Source organism: Eptesicus fuscus, chromosome 1 (genome assembly GCF_027574615.1).
Source record: "Eptesicus fuscus isolate TK198812 chromosome 1, DD_ASM_mEF_20220401, whole genome shotgun sequence".
NCBI lineage: Eukaryota > Metazoa > Chordata > Mammalia > Chiroptera > Vespertilionidae > Eptesicus > Eptesicus fuscus.
In genome coordinates this window covers 58,176,427-58,188,774 of record NC_072473.1, presented here as the reverse complement: position 1 = coordinate 58,188,774, position 12,348 = coordinate 58,176,427, and the positions used below count along the sequence as shown (strand labels likewise).

At 39.0% G+C, this 12,348-nt stretch overlaps 1 protein-coding gene across 1 annotated transcript in view; it reads right to left on the bottom strand.

The window, feature by feature from the left end:
* SYTL5 (synaptotagmin like 5) overlaps window positions 1–12,348 on the bottom strand; it is a 314,612-nt gene that overhangs the window by 250,266 nt on the left and 51,998 nt on the right. The window contains 1 exon segment of the mRNA XM_054719382.1: window positions 5,601–5,810. Within this exon segment, the coding sequence (XP_054575357.1) occupies window positions 5,601–5,810 (210 nt within the window).

The following is a 12,348-nucleotide window of genomic DNA, read 5'->3' as shown; positions in this document are numbered from 1 at the left end:
CCCACTGGTGCATGAATTTGTGCACTGGGCCTCTAATTATATTATAAAGCCACAATAATTAAAATAATGTCACATTGGCACAATGTTAGTTACATAATGGAGTGGTCAGAAATGACACTTGATTTTTGAAGATATTACGCTGTAGAGCGGTGAATAAATGATGGCCTCTTCAATTAATATTGTTGGATCAAGTGGATACCCACATTAAAATATAAAAATCCCTAACTATAGCATACACAAAAATCAATTCCATGTACATTGTAAATCTAAAGGTAAAAGGTAAAATGATAATTATGGAAGAATACATAGGAAAATATTTTTATGATGTGAGAGTTAGAGAGTTTTCTTTATCAAGATACAAAATAAATCTAATCATACAGGAACAGATGAACAATTTGAGTTACTGAAAATTAGAGATTTCTGCTCATCAAGTGGCACAATTAAGCAGTTGTGTTAATGTTAAGGTCAAACTAATCAACCTTTTTGTTGTTGTTAATCCTCAGCTGAGGATATTTTTTCCATTGGTTTTCAAAAGTAAAAGACAAGTCAAAAGGTGGGAGAAGATATCTGTAATGCAAGTAGCAGCTTATAATCAGAATATTTGAATAATTTGTTCCAAAGAGTCAATAAAAGACAGAAAACCCTATAGGAAAAGCAGACAAGGGACTTTAACTAGTACATCACAAAAAAGGATTAAGAAAAGAATTAAGAAAATATTCTCATTTTCATTAGTAATAAAGAAAATGCAGCCCTAGCCAGTTTGGCTCAATTCTGGTCAAGGGCACGTACCACAGTTGCAGGCTCCTCCCTAGCCCCAGCCCTGGTGGGGGCACGTGTAGGAGGCAACTAATCGATGTGTTTCTCTCACATCAATATTTCTCTCTGTCTTTCCTCTCTCTTCCACTCTCTCTGAAAATCAATGGAAAAATATCCTCAGGTGAGGATTAAAAAACATGCAAATGAAATCCACTACAATCCCAGCAAAATTACAAAAATTAAAAAAAAACACAGTGATGGTAAAAAGGTAAAGTAACTATGACTCTCATGCATTGATAATGAGAGGGTAACACGATATTACCACTTTGAAAAACTATTTGGCATCATCTACCGAAAATGAACATATGCATATTCTATGACCCAGGAATTTTATTCCTATGTACATATGGAATAGAGATACATATACATGTGCACCAAGGGACATGCACAAATATATTTATAACAACAGTGTTTGTAAGGGGTGAAAGCTGAAAGCATCCCAATGTCCATTAATGATAGAATGGTATATAAACCCTTATCCTATATAATAAAGAGGTAATACGCAAATTGACCATCACTCCAACACACAAGATGGCCACGCCATGTGGTCAAAGATGGCTGCCCCCATGTGGACACAAGATGGCTGCCACAAGATGGCCAGCTGGGGAGGGCAGTTAGGGGCAACCAGGCTGGCAAGAGAGGGAAGTTAGGGGTGACTGGTCCAGCAGGAGAGGGCAGTTGGGGGCGACCAGGCCTGCAGGGGAGGACAGTTAGGGGTGATAAGGCTGGCAGGGGAGTGGTTAGGGGTTGATTAGGCGGGTGAGCGGTTGGGAGCCAGCAGTCCTGGACTGTGAGAGGGATGTTCGATCAGGCCTAAACTGGCAGTTGGGCATCCCTCGAGGGGTCCCAGTTTGGAAAGGGTGCAGGCTGGGCTGAGGGACACCCCCCCATGTACAAATTTCGTGCACCGGGCCTCTATTATATTTACAAAATGTGATAGCATAAAACAGTGAAAATGATTAAACTGCTATATGTAGCAAAAATGGATTAGTCTCACAAATAAAATGTTAACCCAAGTAAGTTATAAACAAATACACACTGTATAAATTGATTTATATAATGTACAGACAGACCTCAACTTACAATGTTTTCACTTATGATTTTTCAACTTTACAATGGTACAAAAGAGATATGTACAATAAATTACATGGGATATTCAACACTTTACTATAAATGGGCTTTGTGCTAGATGATTTTTGCTAATGTAAGTGTTCTGAGCATGTTTAAGGTAGGCTAGGCTAAGCTAGAATGTTCTGTAGGTTAGGTGTATTACAAGCATTTTCAAATTAGGTATTTTCAACTTCCAATGGGTTTATCTGGATGTAACCCCATTGTAAATCGAGGAGCAACTGGATAAAAAATCAAAACTAATCTATGGTGTTAGCAAGATAGTGCTTATTAGTTGGGGAATTAAAAGGGAGTAGTGATTTGGAGGAGGAATGAGAAAGGCTTCTGGGGTGTTAGTGAGGTTTAATTTCTTTACTTGAGTGATAGAGTCACAGATATAATGATAGTCCACCAAGCTGTCCACCAGTGCTTCTCATCCAGGGCCAGCTTTTGCTCCTCAAGGGATATGTCTGGAGTAATTTTTCATTGTCATGATTGGAAAGGGGAAGGAGTGCACTGGCATCTACTGGATAGAGGCCAGGACTTCTGTTAGACATCATACTGTGCATAGGACAGTCCCTCCCTTCCCAGCAAAGAATCATATCATCTAAACTATCAATAATGCACCCCTCGCCAGTTTGGCTCAGTGGATAGAGCGTTAGCCTGCGGACAGAAGGGTCCCAGGTTTGATTCCGGTCAAGGGCACATGCCTGGGTTGTGGGCTCGGTCCAACGTGCAGGAGGCAGCCAATCAATGATTCCCTCTCATCATTGATGTTTCTACCTCTCCCGTCCTCTCTGAAATCAATAAAAATATATTGAAAATCTTTAAAAAATAAACTATCAATAATGGTAAAATTCAAAAACTTATTCATTTGTTATTTGTGCCCTTTTGTGTATGTGAGTTAACTCTAGTAAAAAAAAATAATAAAGGCCATGCACATATATATTCATAAAGCAGCATATACTGTATATCCATACAGGAAAAGGATGCTACTTTCTATGTTTTCCTATTTTTTTACTTTACTTCTTATTGTTGTTTTCTGGTGGTTACTAAGAACTGAGAGGGACAAATACTCCTGGAAAATTGTATGGAAGTAAAACTAAAATTGAAGAAGGTATGCCCATTTATTTATTATTTCCTCTGTGATTTATTATTTTACTATACTGTAGTAAAAGCCTTTATATTCAACTCTGACATGCTAAATTAAGTAGATCAGAATTGGAGAAACCCATTACTTCACACTGAGACAAACTTTTTGTTGTTGTTAATCCTCAGCTGAGGATATTTTTTCCATTGCTTTTCAAAGAGAGTGGCCGGAAGGGGGGAGAAAGGGAGAGAGATAAAGAAGCATGGATATGAGAGAGACACATCTATTGGTTGCCTCCAGCACGGGCCATGACCATGGGTAGAAAGTGAACTCGCAACCTAGGTACTTGTCCTTGATCTGGAATTGAACTAGTGACCCTGCGGTCCACAGGCCACTGAACCAAACCGACCAGGACCAAACATTCTCTCTTTTTTTTTCATGTTACAGATGTCTCTCATTCCACCCCCCCACCCCGCCCAAACATTCTGAAGGATTGCCCAAGGTCTGAAACAGCAACTTTTTGCATTTCTTACTTGAGTCACAGATATTTCTTACTTTTTAAACATATATATATTGATTTCAGAGAGAAAGGGAGAGGGAGATATCTATATCTATATCTATATCTATATCTATATCTATATCTATATCTATATCTATATCTATATCTATATCTATATCTAGATCTAGATCTAGATCTATATCTATATAGATATCTATATCTATATCTATATCTATATCTATATCTATATCTATATCTATATCTATATATATATTGATATATCTATATATAAATATATATATTGATTTCAGAGAGAAAGGGAGAGGGAGAGAGAGATAGAAACATCAATGATGAGAGAGAATCATTGATCGGCTGCCTCCTGCACGACCCCTACTAGGGATCGAACCCACAACCCAGGCATATGCCCTTGACTGGAATCGAACCCGGGACTCTTCAGTCCACAGGTTGACACTCTATCCAATGAGCCAAACCAGCTAGAGCCAGATACAGATTACTTTTAAGTAGAAAGAAAAGTGCATTATTGATACTTTTCCTGTACAGGTATATAGAGAAATACACAAAGTAAATACTTTTATTTTATGAGAAAAAATAAGAAGATATCTAGTATTATTTGTGCATCCTGATTTGCAGATTCCTAAACTCAATTTACAAAAAGAATACAAATGTCAACAAAAGCTATATTGCAACCCATATGTCAATGATTTCAAAATCAGTGTTCATTCCCACAAATCTATAGAAGGATGTTTGCTAATTAGGGGAAGGAAACACTAAAAGGAATTTACTTATGTTGGACAAAATATTAAAGATGGTTACTTAAGTATATTAATGCATTCAAAGAAAGTAATAAAATAACTTAAATGGTTCATTTCTCTAGAACTGTTTCTCTTAATCCAGTGTAAAAAACATAGCATGAATTGCTCATTTCAGGATCACTTTTGAAAAAGTACAGGAAAAATAACATAGATTAAATAATGCAATCACTGAATATAGGAATCCTCAATAGAACACACTAGCCTTTATTCAGAGTGGTTAGAGATGGAAGGTCACTCACTCTGACTACTAAACTATTCACTTTTCTCTTAAAATTATCCTCTTAACACCTATAAGAGAATGTGTTAGTGAGAGGAAAAGATAAACTTAACTAAACCAAATCAAATGAACCTGAAGTGACTTCAGCACCCTCCAACTCCTCAACCACAGGAAACAGATCAATACGAAGTTGCCTTGAGATGAGATTATTAGGCACCTCCTAGGATAGAGGAGATGAAGTGACTTTGGGAGGGAGAAAATATATTGGTTGGTCCAGGGAGAGACTTTTCAAAAGGATGGAATTAGTAGGATCCAAGATTAGTAGTGACCACATCAGGCTTAGACTCTAGTTTAATTAAACTTAGAAAATAATGATTCTTGACTTATATCCAGGTTGAAATAGAGAATCCTGTGACCATTTTACTCCAATAGGCTAAATGCAGAGGTGAATGAGAACATCCTCTCCCTTCGCCCTTTCTCAAGAACTAGGTTGGCAAAAATTCAGGAACTACTCTAGTTTTGTCTCTCAGCTGATGTGGAGAGAGCAGCCCGGAAATTTCATATCTATCTTTCCACTTACCCTAAATGTCTCAGGGTAACTGTCTGTGCTTTCTGAGAAGCCACATAGAGCCAAGTGGGGCTCTAATAGAAGAAAGATCCTGTGTGGTTTTCAAATGCAGAAAGAGACCTCATTCTGTCAGGCTTCTAATTTTACTATATGTTATAGTGTTAAACAATAAAAATACTGTTATCTTTGACTCTGTATATGTCTCTGTTTATCTATTCCTCTCTCTCTCTCTCTCTCTCTCTCTCTCTCTCTCTCTCTCTCTCTCTCACACACACACACACACACACACACACACACACACACACACACCACTGCCAAATGTCAAAGCCTTGATGAACCCATGATTGAGCTATACTTATAATTCCACATTCTATCCAAAAATTTTAAATACTCTTTTTCTTTCTTGTTTTTCCCATTTCAACCCCTTTAGTCTTCAAATCTGGCTTTCCAAGCAAAATCAAGAAACTCACGTGACTTTGGCACAGACAGTGCACTTCCAGCTTCCATCAAGGCCCGAGACCCGACATTCACTGCACACCCTCAGTGAGCAGGCCTGGCATGGGTTTCCCCGGTCAAATATTAAGCCCAGGTTTCTCTGACAGTGAACACAGACTCTGTTGGTCTCTTGTTGAATCTTCCCACTTCTACGTTTTGCTTCAAAGAGTTCGTTTTTCAGCTTTCTGTAAGGAGAAGGGGAACATCACTTTAAAAAAAACAAAGAGAGGGATATTTTCATTTGGAAGAACATTTAAAAGAATCAAGTAGTCAGAGCCAAATAATTTCAGAAAACACAATTTCTTCCTCTATAGTCAACAATTTTTTATATCAATAGTTGAAAAGCATGTTTGTGTTTTACTTTTGAATTTTGACATCCTTCCTGAGCACTACTACTTTGAAATTAGTATTTATTCACATCTACTCTAACTTATCCAAGATCTTTGATGCCATAATATTGGAGCACAACCCTAGCCAAGAGGCATGCACAATGTCATGTTCTTTACTTGCCTAGATATACTATATGGAGGAAGAGTGTGAAATCAAGCTTGGCAACATGGGAACTTTCCTTAGGTGATCCAATGAAGAGATTGCTACAAAGACATTGCCTACTATTTCAAATCTAAATGCTTATTCTTATCATATGAGGGTATCCAAAAATGTCCCTTAACCTATGGGCTTTGCTGTCAGACATACCAAGTTGCATCATGAATTAGCTGTCCAACCTTAGAAAATGATTTACTGACTCAACCTGTGACTCTTTGTTTTTAAAATGGGGGTAATAAAATTCTTATTCTTATTATATTATTTTCTGTTTTATAAAATAGTTTTTCAAATAGATTTTCATTGATTTCAGACACAGGAAGGGAGAGGGATAGAGAGATAGAAGCATCAATGATGAGAGAAAATCTTTGATTGGCTGCCTCCTGCTGGAGATCAAGCCTACAACCCAGGCAGGTGCCCTGACTGGGAATCAAACTGTGACCTACTGGTTCATAGGTCAACATTCAACCATTGAGAACCACTGGCTGAGCTATTATTTTCTGTTTTTTAGATTAAATGACATAGCCTTGGCCTGCATGGCTCAATTGTTAGAGTATCGGCCTGTGGACCCAAGGATTGCAGGTTTCATTCCCAGTCAAGAGCACATACCTGGGTTGCAGGTTTGGCCCCCCAGCCCTAGTTGGGGCATGAGTGAAAGGCAGCCAATCGATGTGTCTCTCTCACATTGATGTTTCTCTCCTCTCTCCATTCTTTCTACTCTCTCTAAAAAAAAAATCAATGGAAAACATATCTTTGGGTGGGGGTTAACAACAACAAAAAAGATTAAATAGTATAATATATAAAGTTACCAGCACAGTTCTTGGCACATAGGTACTAAATAAATGCTATTTCCATATCCATTTTTTTTACTACCTGATATGTATATTTATATACAATTTAGAAGATAACTATTCAAAGTGTGGTCCTTGTTCTGAAAGTGTCAGCATCATCTGGGAGTTTGTTAGGAATGGAGCATCTCAGGCCCTACCTCAAACCTACTGGATCAGATTCTGCATTTTACAAAATCTCCAAGTGATTAAAGTTTCAGAAGCACAACTTTGGAACAGTTGTTATCAGATTTGGCTATGCACTGGAATCACCTGGGAAGATTTTTAAAAATTACGCTGATTTTCAAGCCTCCCCCCCGCCACTAGCATATAATTGGTTTAGGATGTGGCCTATGCAATGGTATTTTTAAAAGATTCCTTATTTATTCTATGTATTGCCAAATTTGGAAAACAGATGACAGATTCATTCCACTTAAATGCTTCACAGACATACAATTCTTTTATGTTATCCATATCCAATCCCTTCTTCAACATAACATTTGTATGTTTTAGAAGAAAATAATCCCAGATTCATCCCACACATCTCATACTTTTTCCTTTTACATTTGTGGAACTGTGCTTCATTATACCACACAATACTAGTATCTCCCCAAAGGCAGGAATAATGACTTCAGTTTCTTGTATATACTGCTCAGGACCTAGTTCTGTGCTAAATTATAAGATACTTAAATGTTTAAAACTATTTATAATCTCTTTGGGGCCTTCAAATAACTTGTAATGTATTATGAGTCTCATGTTAAAGATTGTACGCAGTATATATAAAACCAGAAACCAGGTCTTTTATTTATTTATTTTTTCAGAGAGGAAGGGAGAGGGAGAGAGAGAGAGAGAGAAGAGAGAGGAACATCAATGCTGAGAGAGAATCATTGATTGGCTGTCTTCTGCAGGCCCCACACTGGGGATGGAGCCCGCAACCCAGGTATGTGCCCTTGACTGGAATCGAACCCAGGACCCTTTAGTCCGAAGGCCGACACTCTACCCACTGAGCCAAACCAGCCAGGGCAGAAACCAGGTCTTTTAATCCCTTGCCTAATGAGAGATTCATAGATGGGGAATTATAAAAGTGAAGAGTAAGGGTTCCAAAACCTTTGATTGTCTCACTCATTTATCCAATGAACATTTACTAGGTGCTTATTATGTACTGGGAATTCTGATATTCAGAGAGGAAAATAAGTCAAACAAGATATCTACTAAAGATTCCCATTATCCTCCATATTATTCAAGAAAAGGACAAATAATGCAAGATGATTCATATGTTGCAACAGGCGGCTATACAGAAATCTCTTCTATCTAAACACAAATGACAACCTACACCAGATACTTTCTTAATCCCTGATTTAGAGCTTAAAAGTACCTTTATGTCTTTTTTTCCCATGAGCAACTGGCTCATGAAATTAAGTGTAAGAAAAGTAAATCCATATGATTTACTTTTGAAAAGTTATAAAAGCTACAAGCTTTAAAGAAAAATAATGCATTATCATTTTAAGACCACAACTATATTATTTAGAGAAGCACTTCAGGGCACAGGAGAAATAAAACATTGCCAATTCAAAATCTATAACAATTCTTGCAACAAGGATAAAGAAACAAAGTGATCAAAATGGGTAGAAAAAAGCTAGAAATCTTAGACAGCAGTACTATCCAAGTGGGCTGGGGGTGGGAGGAGAGTACTAAACCGAGACAATGGGATGTTCTAGGATTTTCCAGAGGTAAATTCTCTTCTGGAAGAAAATTCTATAATCAGGTGCCTGAAGTTTAACCACTTAGAGTGAGAACTCTTGGAGAATTTAAGGTCATAAAGACAAACATTTATAGTACATTTTTCTTTGTGCTCTACTGACAGGACTTTAACAATCAGTTTTCACCAAGTTCACAGTTCTGGAGTCTGAAAAGACTTGGGGTTCTGTATAAATCAGGCCACGGGAAAAAAATAACAAATGCCCAAACACACTAGCTGGGAAATTCCTAAGTCAATAGGTACTAATTGTGCCACATATTCTGGAGGGTCTATAAGACATGTGGGAAGAATTCCATAGGCTGGCACAAACTTTGAAGCAGCTTACTAATTTTTCAAATATCTCTTAAAAATTGACCCAATTCAATTGTGTCTAAGATAATTCACATGAAGTAGACACAGCCATTTTCAGTCACTCAAGAAGAGGATAAAAGTAGTCAACTGCAACTATGAAAAGAAAGTGTGCATGCATATAATCACAACCAACAGACGCAAGACACTGGGGGCATAAGGACAAGGGAAAGTGCTGTGGAATAGGGGAGGCCAGGGGGAGGCCAGCGGGGGGAAAAAAGAGACATATGTACTACTATTTGTTATACCTTAAACAATAAAATAAAAAAATAAAAAAAAATAAAAGAAAATGTGCAATTGGAGAACTGGTACCAAGGAGAAAGGGAAGTATAGGGAACTAGAAGAGAGCAATAGGATGGGAAATGTCTTTTCCCTCTGCTTTACTAGCCAGCACTTACAAAACAATATGGACCTTATTTGGCTCCTGCATTGCTGACCCAATCCTAGGAACTATCTGAGGAAGGTGTTTCAGGGATGTTCATCTCTCTCATACACGTAAGTAAGAAATATTTCTAGATCCAAGTAACAGATTGAGAAAATTAGTTTCACCCCATACTATGATAAGAAATATATAAAAATGCTAACATTGGTATGGTTTGTGTGGTAGGACAATGTATATGTTTTCTCTTTTATTTTCTAAATTTCAAATATAATTTTATTAATATTATAATTTTTAAAGTATAATAAACATTGAAACAAAAAAGAAAAAAGTAAATTGGTTTCATATTTCCCCCCATATAACAAGAAATTCATAATGAGCATTAGTTTAGTCTACAAAATCAGGTCATTAAGCATTCCTTTCATCCTGATAGTCTCTAGTCTCTAATGTATGATTTAACATTCTTAAGCAAAATTCCCAGACAGCTCCAGCATAGCATCCACTTTTAAGGCAGGAATAAGGAGGAAGGGGTGTCACATGAAGCTGTATCTTAACAGAAAAGCAAAAATTAACTAAAAAGTTCTCACATCAGATTTCCCCTTAAGTTTCCTTGACCAGACAGTGGCACATCACCACCACTAGCTGCAAGGGAGGCTAAGAACGTGGAACAAGTTGGACTGCACATCCCTGCCCACTTGACATTAGATGTGGTATTGTGATTGGCATTGATCCATGAAATATGGCATGGGATTCCTTCCAGTTAAAAACTGCAAAAAGTGAATGCTTGGTTTTTCATAAGCCCTCCTCTTCCCTTGGAAAGTGGCAGTGTCTCAAATTGTGTCTGCTCTGTAAATATGGGTCTTGGTCTGAGGATGCCATGAACTATAGTCCCCAGCCATCCTGTTTTAGATGTATAGGATGAGAAAACTTTCATTATTTTAAGCCACTAAGAATTTGAGGCTATTATTGCAGCATCATTTAGCCTATCCTGACTGATAAACATATAGTGTAGCCCTTCATCTGGTCGGCTCACATATATCCTTTTTACTTCAGCTTTACTGTTGCTTCCCAGAGAGGCTTTCTCTGACAGTCAAATCTACAGAAGATTCCCATCTTATTCTCGCTCACAGAAATGTGTTCTTTTTCTTCACAGCACATACGGTAATTTTTTAGAAATATATTTTATTGATTTTTTTACAGAGAGGAAGGGAGAGGGATAGAGAGTTAGAAACATCGATGAGAGAGAAATATCGATCAGCTGCCTCCTGCATACCTCCTACTGGGGATGTGCCTGCAACCAACATACATGCCCTTGACCGGAATTGAACCTGAGACCCTTCAGTCCACAGGCCAATGCTCTATCCACTGATCCAAACCAGTTAGGGCAGGCGTCCTCAAACTATGGCCTGCGGGCCACATGTGGTTGTTTTGTTTTTTTACTTCAAAATAAGATATGTGCAGTGTGCATAGGAATTTGTTCATAGTTTTTTGTGTGTTTTATTTTTAAACTATAGTCCGGCCCTCCAACGGTCTGAGGGACAGTGAACTGGCCCCCTGTTTAAAAAGTTGGAGGACCCCTGGGTTAGGGCCTTACCATAATTTTTAATTATACCTTTATTTGGCTGTTTTTAACTGGTTTAATTGTCTCACTAACTCCTCTATTAGGGCAAGACTATCTGTTTTGTTCAGCACATAAGCAGGGGCTGGAACATCCTATATAATAAAAGCCTAGGTGGCATCAGGCCCTCACATGACACTCTCACACAGCATTGCCACAAGATGGCCACCACAGGATGGCTGCCACAGGATGACTGCCACAAGATGGCCGTGTGCAGAGCAGAGGTGGGGACCAGTAGCCACTCCACTTGGTGAGGCCTGGTGGTCCCGCGGTTCTGCACGGCATGGAGGAAGCTGGTCCTGGCATCTCCGCCACCTTGAGCAGAGGAGGCAGGTTGCAGCAAGGGAAGGCAGTTGTGGATGATCGGGCCCTGGCAGGGGAGGGCAGTTGGGGGCGATCAGGCTGGCATGAAAGGGCAGCTGGGGGCTATCAGATGGCAGGGGAGGGCAGCTGGGGGTGATCAGGGTGGCAGGGGAGGGCAGTTGGGGGCAATCAGGCCAGCAAGGGAGCAATTAGGCATCAATCAGGCCAGCAGGGGGTGATCAGGCTGGCAGGCAGGCAAGCAGTTAGGAGCCAGCAGTCCCGGATTGTGAGAGGGATCAGGTCTAAATTGGCAGTTGGACATCCCCCGAGGGGTTCCCAATTGGAGAGGGTGCAGGCCGGGTTGAGGGACACCCCCTCTCCATGCATGGATTTTGTGCACCGGGCCTCTCGTAATAGATAACATTTAATTAGATGAATAAGAGAAAGCATAAGTAAAAGGTAACAAGAGGAGAAAGTGGGGGAGGGGGGTGGAGAGAAGGAAACTCAGCCATGCTGCTTATTGGGAATCACTGGGTATTCCACTTAACCTCTCTGGGTCTCAGCTACTTCAACTTCAAAATGAAGATAATTCTATTCCAATCTTCATCTGAGGGTGTTTGTGAGGGCCAGAGTCAATAAAGTATGGTAGTGTGCTTTGTGAATTATAGATGATTTTACAAAATATAACCATCATTATTAAAAAGAGAATGAGCCCAGCTGGTGTGGCTTAGTGGTTGAGCTTCGATCTATGAACCAGGAGGTCATTGTTTGATTCCCAGTCAGGACACATGCCTGGGTTGTGGGCTCGATCCCCAGTATTGGGCATAGAGAAACAGCTGATCAATGATTCTCTGTCAACATTGATGTTTCTATCTCTCTCTCTCCCTCTCCCTTCTTCTCTGGAATCAAGAAAAATATATTTTTAATAAAGAGAATGAGAAGATAA